The sequence below is a fragment of the Equus quagga genome, chromosome 11, assembly GCF_021613505.1.
Source record: "Equus quagga isolate Etosha38 chromosome 11, UCLA_HA_Equagga_1.0, whole genome shotgun sequence".
NCBI lineage: Eukaryota > Metazoa > Chordata > Mammalia > Perissodactyla > Equidae > Equus > Equus quagga.
Genome location: NC_060277.1, coordinates 112,304,454 through 112,311,507, shown reverse-complemented (window position 1 = coordinate 112,311,507; position 7,054 = coordinate 112,304,454). Strand labels below are relative to the sequence as shown.

The 7,054-nt window shown below is 61.2% G+C and overlaps 1 protein-coding gene across 1 annotated transcript; it reads left to right on the top strand.

Moving 5' to 3' along the window:
- The first annotated feature begins 9 nt into the window (after nucleotides 1-9).
- SOCS3 (suppressor of cytokine signaling 3) lies at nucleotides 10-3,160 on the top strand. Its single transcript, XM_046674430.1, has 2 exons — nucleotides 10-199; nucleotides 774-3,160. Exon 2 carries the CDS (start codon nucleotides 862-864, stop codon nucleotides 1,549-1,551), a length of 690 nt encoding a protein of 229 aa, XP_046530386.1. The 5' UTR covers nucleotides 10-199; nucleotides 774-861; the 3' UTR covers nucleotides 1,552-3,160.
- The last annotated feature ends 3,894 nt before the right edge of the window (nucleotides 3,161-7,054 follow it).

The window sequence follows — 7,054 nt, the reverse complement described above, 5'->3', positions numbered from 1 at the left end:
CCGGCCCAGGGGCGCGCAGGGGGCAGGGCGGGCGCCCCGGCGAAGCCCGAGGGACGCGCGCGCGAGGGCCCCTTTGTGGACTTCACTGCCGCCAACATCTGGGCTCAGCGGGGGCCACCGCTGGCTGCCGCGCCGCCGCCTCGCCTTGGGGACCGTAGGAGGCGCAGCCCCAGGGCCAGAGACTTCAGTTTGGGACCAGGTAGGAAGGAGGGGCGCGGCATGGAGGCACGGGGAGCCCTCGCTAGTCCCGAGAGCTTTTCCCGGTTTCCCCTCCCCTTCCCGGGTCATTCCCGGCAGAGAGGGAACGAGGTAGGGGGCAGAGCGGATGGAAGCCGGAGATTCCAGGTTCCCGGAATACCCAAGCTGGGGCCCTCGGGCTTCTCCTGTTCCCCTCCCTACCGCCCATGCCTCGGATTTCTCTTTCCGTCCCCGCCGCCCGAGGCCACCGGACTGAGCGGCGCCCAGAGCGTCCCGGGGGCCCTTCTCCCGCTCCCCGCCCGGGCGACGCTCCTGGAGATCCAACTTCCGCGCCTGAGTTTCCCACTCTGCGCCCTCCCAGTGCGCACGGGGGAAGGGGCTGCCGGGGTCCACCCTGCCGGCGGGGCGGGGGCTGGGCGGACTCTGCGGGGTGCCCAGGTCGGAATGAGGGCCCAGGCGAGGGCCTTCGGGGCAATGGGGTGTCCTGGCCGCTCTGCGGAGGCAGGGGAGCCGGGGCGGGCCGGGCGCGCTGGAGGGTTCCGGGCACTCACGCGGCGCGCGCCTTATCCCCGCAGCCCCCCGGGATGCGGTAGCGGCCGCTGTGCGGAGGCCGCCGAGCAGCTGCAGCCGCCGCCGCGCAGATCCACGCTGGCTCCGTGCGCCATGGTCACCCACAGCAAGTTTCCCGCCGCCGGGATGAGCCGCCCCCTGGACACCAGCCTGCGCCTCAAGACCTTCAGCTCCAAGAGCGAGTACCAGCTGGTGGTGAACGCAGTGCGCAAGCTGCAAGAGAGCGGCTTCTACTGGAGCGCCGTGACCGGCGGCGAGGCGAACCTGCTGCTCAGCGCTGAGCCGGCCGGCACCTTCCTCATCCGCGACAGCTCGGACCAGCGCCACTTCTTCACGCTCAGCGTCAAGACCCAGTCGGGGACCAAGAACCTGCGCATCCAGTGCGAAGGGGGCAGTTTCTCGCTGCAGAGCGACCCCCGGAGCACGCAACCGGTGCCCCGCTTCGACTGCGTGCTCAAGCTGGTGCATCACTACATGCCGCCCCCCGGCGCCCCCTCCCTCCCCTCGCCACCGACTGAACCCTCCTCCTCGCCCTCCTCCGAGGTGCCAGATCAGCCGCCGGCCCAGCCGCTCCCGGGGAGCCCCCCCAGGAGAGCCTATTACATCTATTCGGGGGGCGAGAAGATCCCTCTGGTCTTGAGCCGGCCCCTCTCCTCCAACGTGGCCACTCTCCAACATCTCTGTCGGAAGACCGTCAACGGCCACCTGGACTCCTATGAGAAAGTCACCCAGCTGCCTGGGCCCATTCGGGAGTTCCTGGACCAGTACGATGCCCCGCTTTAAAGAGAGCAACGGGCAGGGGTCGGCGAGGGGCGTGGGTCCCCTCTCCTCCGTGGCACATGGCACAAGCACAAGCATCCAGCCGTGAGGGTCCTGCAGCTCTGGGTGAGCCAGGGGGTGGACAGGCCCCTCCCTCCGGCCCTCCCCCCTGCAGAAAGGGGCAGGCGGGACCTGGAATGTGTTTGAGGGAAGGGGCGGAGCCACCTGAGCGCCCCTCCCCCACTCCAGCTTCTCCGGAGGAGCCAGCTGGCCCGGTGGGACAGCAGCAAGGACAGCAGTGGATTCTCTCCTCACTTCTTCCACTCCCCCTGCGCTTCCAAACAGGGGACACTGCGGAGTGTTGAACTATGAGAACTGCCGGGGAATCTTCAAACTTTCCAACGGAACTTGTTTGCTCTTTGATTTGGTTTAAAATGGAGCTTTAAACCTGAGCAAGTGTCGGGCCTGGGAAGGGTGCCGAGAGAGGGTGCCTCAGGGGCCCCAGGGCTGCAGGCTGGCCAGTGCAGATGGCCACTCCCATCGCCCAGCCCAGGTGAGGAGGGTGGCTGCGTGGTCCTCCCCTGGCTCTGGGGAGAAGGGCAAAGGGTGACCTGAAGGGGACTCTTCTGCTCCCCCCCTTCCTCCCCTTGGGACAGCCACCGGAAACACAGGTCCTAGAGTCCAGGGCCCGTCCCTCGTTTTAAGGGGGAAGTGGCATTTGGAGGGGGATGACGGACTGGTCGGTTCTTCTTCCCCACCCGTGCTGTACCTTCCAGCACCTGCAGGGTTGGGGAGGATGGAGGAGAGGAGCCATCTTTGACCCCAGACCCCAGACAGTGAAGACGGGGGATTCTACTTTGTGCCTCCTGACTATGTCTGGCTAGGAGATTCTCGCCTTAAATGCTCCCTGTCCCATGGATAGGGACTGGCACACAAGAAGCCAATCCAGCCAGAGGCCAAGGGATTCTCGGAGGGCACGCAGCTGGCCACTCACCATGGCAGTGGGCAGGGGGTGGAGATCCATGCCTTCCAGCTGAGCGCTGGTAGAATGCTAGCCTAGTTGGTATTGGCCAGTCACTTGCGCCTCACCGTGCCTGGGCTCTGGCCAGAGCAGAACCACCAGGTCCCACAGCCCCCGAGGCCCTGCACCCTGTCCCTCCTCACCTAGGGTGGGGGGCACAGGTAGGAAGTCACCGGGAGGCCAGGGCCCCAGCTGCTCCCACTCTGCAATAGCACTGATTAGTGAAAACTTCCGGGAATGTAGCAGCGATGGGACTACCTGGAACTGTTCTTTTTTGGGGGAAAACTGAACAAACACACAAAGTTTTCTGTGTCAGGTATTGGGCTGGATGGGGCAGCTGTGTGGTGGGGTGTGTTTTTTTTCCCTGTTATTTTGTGGGTTTTTTGTTTTTTAATAATGTTTACAATCTGCCTCAATCACTCTATCTTTTATAAAGATTCCACCTCCAGTCCTCTCCCCTCCCCCTACCCAGGCCTTCGAGGCTGTTAGGAGATGCTTGAAGAACTCAACAAAATACCAGTCCAACTCAAACTTTGCACATATTTATATTTATATTCAAAAAAGAAACATTTCAGTAATTTATAATAAAGAGCACTATTTTTTAATGAAAAACATGACTTGAGCCTTTCCCCCCCCCCCCCACCCCCGGCCCCTTCTGTGCCTTGCTTTCTCTTTCACCCACACCCACACTCTGCATCCGAGAGGAGGAGGAAAGGAGCCACCGAGAGTGGCGGCTCTGCCCCCTTACTGCCATGGCGCTCCTCGCGGTGGAATCAAACTCGACTTCACGTCACTCACAAGCTAAGGCAGCCACCTAAGACTGTACCGAGAGGGGTAATTCCTGCTAGTCTGATTCAGATCTGACCAGAATATGCAAAGCAAGTTCGAAGGAAGCGCTTCAAAGGGCTTGCAGGGAGTAAGCTGAGCTGTGGTCAAAGCTTTTAGAGGCTCCAAGCTATTAGAGGCGCGCGGCTCCTTGGCAAGGAGGTGTTCCGAGAAAGCCCAGGCTACAGGGTCCTGGGGGTGACCCATGACCTCAGCACAGCCGGGTTCATGGGAGGTGAGGGGAGGGGTAGTCCCTGTGCGCACCCTGCACCCTGCGTGGTGGTTGGGGCCTTTCCCAGGGGCACTGCCTCCCCACACCTCCAGCTTCCCTCCCAATTAACTAGGAGCCCCAGCTTGAGCAGTGGCCAGGCCGCATGCTTCCCAGTAAGAACACCCATCTATACATATATTTTTAGTCACTCCCATCCCCTGGGCATGGCGAGCCCACCTAGGTTACCTTCCCAGCCAACTCCACAAGGCAGGTGTTATCACCCCCATGTTCTCAGATGCAACTGTGTGCTCCATGGGAGTAGAAACTGGCACTGGTCACTTCTGATGCCTAGGACGGCGCGCAGTAAATATTTGTCAGTTGCGGGGGGCAGCCACTCAGGTTCACGGAGGTTAAGCAACCTGCCCAAGGACAAACCACTTGGGAACAGGGGAAAGACACAGGATTTGAACCCAGGAGCATCTGCTCTCCAAAGTCCGTGAACTCTCTCTGCCTCCCTAAGAACAAAGTAGACGCGTTGTCCCTAGGGGGGAGGGGGCTCCCCGTGCAAAGCCAAGTTAGTATCCCCCACACGCACTGCTCTGGGGTTTCACCAATACGGTTCTGCTAAAAAACAGAAATTACCTTCTCTGCGACATTTTCCCTCCACGCTTTCTCCTCCACCAACCCCCCAGACCTGACAGCCGGAGAGATAAATGCTATCCCCATGTCAGGGCCATCCCTCCTCTGAGCCTCCGATGCCTGAAACAAATGCCAGAGCCCTCTTCCCAGCCCAGCCTCCCCGATAAGCTGCTTCAGGAATCAGTGTCCAAAAGACAACTGAGAGAGTAAACAAAATCATTTTTCTTTCCCATTTCCTGGAGTTTTGGGGAAAATAACCTGATGTGACGAGAAGGGGCCAGGTCAAGCGTGCGAACACTGAGTGGACAAAGCACATAAAACCCACAGTGGAGGAACTGTCACCTCTGGAACTGGGAGCACAGACCCAGGTAATGTCACCTTCCCAGAGCGCGAGGTCAGATGAGGGAACCAGTGGGGCCTGGCTCCCCAGCACCTCCCAAGAGGATGAAAGGCTGGGAAACTTCTGGCAGGCTCTTCCCTGCCCTGGGACCTGCCAGCCATCACCCTCTACCTCCCACGGCAGAGAGCTCCACATCTGCTGGAACCACAGCCCCAACAGAACCTTGGAACCTGGAGAGCACCAAGCCCCCGTCCTCAGCCCAGAGGCAGCTGTGGGGCCAGAGTGTTCCGAGTTCACAGGGCGCTAGCAAAAGGACTCGGCCTTCTCTGGCCCGGGAGGAAGTGGCTCTCTCCACTGCCTGGAGACTGAAGGTGGAGGCAGGGAGACCCCTCAGTCCTTTCCCTTGATGCCCACCGCAGCCTCCTTCCCACACTTTTCTCTGTTGCTCCATTTTCAGACCACAGACTGGACCGACCCTCTGGTTTTGCAGACAAGGAAACGAACGGAGTCCCAGGGAAGGAAAGTGGCTTGCTCAAGCTCACATAGCAAGCTAGCAGCAACACCAGGACAAGAATCTCTCCTTAGGTCGCTCTGCTCTCCAGGGCTCTTTCCTGTTTTCCCTTCTCATGTCACCCCTTGTTGCAGAAGTCTTTCTGTACTTCTCAATCCTTTCAGGGGCATACAACCCTCCTGCAAAGGACCTAGTGAGGGGCCTTCCGTCTGGTGGCCAGAGGCGGGGGTGCGCCTGGTGCCAAAATTTGCTAAGAAGCGCCTGGCAGGGTGTGGGGACAATTCCTTATGGCTTGAGCATTGAGCAGACACCCAAGCCTCGGTGGGGTTGAGCAGAGCACAGCAGGGGGACCCTGGCCAACAGAAAGGGGGGAGGTCGCCTCTCCCCTGACCCTGTGCCCTATTACGCTGCTCCCGCTCTAAGAATTCACCCCCAAGAGGCCCTATCCTCTCTCGGTGGTGCTGTTTTTGGGCAGGCCTCCTGATAAATTCCAGCCAGGAATGGGAAATCTAAGGCCTGCTCTGGGGGGAGGGAGGAAAGGAGGCCACAGACAGGGGCTGGAGATGGAAAATAAGCCCGCAGGTCGTGTCCTAGTCTAAGGAATGAGGAAGGGTGTTTGGGAGTGGGTACCGCCGGAGTCCCAAGCAGAGAGGGAGCAGAAGAGACAGACAGTGCAGAGGGAGTCTAAGCGGAGACAGAAGTCTGCGGGGTGGGGGACAACGTGCACAGGGGCGGGCCGGGAAAACCGAGGCCGAGGGTGGGAAGAGCCGGCACCGGGCGCACCTTCCCGCGCCGCGTCCCGCCCCCTCCCGTTTGGGCGGCCGCCGAGCGGGCGGGCGCGTCGCTCCGAGGCCGCCCTCTGCCAGGAAGAGTCACTTCCCGGACACCGCGGGAGCCCTGGCGGAGCTATGCGAAGAATGTCCGCGCCGAGCCTGGCGGGTGGCACCTCCCGGGCCCGCGTAGCCGCCGCCACCACCCAGTCGGGCGGCGCAGGAAAGGCAGGCCCCGCCCCCGGACCGCCCCGCCCCGCCCCCGCCCCGCCCCGCCGCCCGCGGAGCGCGGTCGCCATGGCAACGGGATTACAGGCGCAGAGTGCTGTTTATTCTCAGCCGAGTGCCAGGAAATTCGGCGGGGAGGCTGCCAGGCGCACCTCCCTGGGGTGGGGGGCGGGAGAGGGAGGAGAGGGTGGACCAGTGCGCCCGGGGCTTCTGTGGGGAGGGAGAGAGGGAGGGAGTCCTTCGTCACTGGGGGTCACTGACCCCTCGGAGGGGGTGCTGCTCAGAAAGCACTGACTTTCCCGGCTGGGAGTGGATTAAGTTTTCTCGTCCCAAGGGAGCCGAGATCCCCCTCCAGGCCGGCAGAGCTGCCCCCCCCCCCCCCCCCCCCCACACACACACCCTCTATCCAGGGATCCTGTCTATGTAGCCCCACAGCCTCCTCGCCTTTCACTCACTCATTCAGTCAGCAAATATCTACTGAACGCACCCTGTGTCGGGACCCGTCTGGGTCCGGCGGATTGAGTGTTGAACAAGCCAAGGTCCTGCTTGTCCCGCTGTCCCGAGATTTAGTGAGAGTGACAGACAGTAAACTAGCACACAGGTGGATAAAATAAAGATAGACTGCTGTTTGTGCCGCAAAGATGTGTCTTCAAGTCACGTTTCCGTTACACTGCACATCCACGATCCTATCTCAGCCTCAGGGTGACCAGCTCGTCCCGGTCTGCACAGCACTGTCCTCGTTTAGCCCTGAAAGTCCAGCCAAACCAGGAGAGTCAATTACCCTCCCCTCAGGTCAGAATACATCCATTTCAGAGATGGAGAAACTGAGGGCTGAAATACAAGGGCAGTTCTTCCAGGGTCCTGGGGCTAATCAGAGAGAGCTGGAGGCCCTGAGAATCCAGAGCTTTTTCCGCTAAACACTTTTCATTGCCCAGAACCAGCCCCCCCCCCCCCCCCCCCCCCCCCCCCCCCCCCCCCCCCC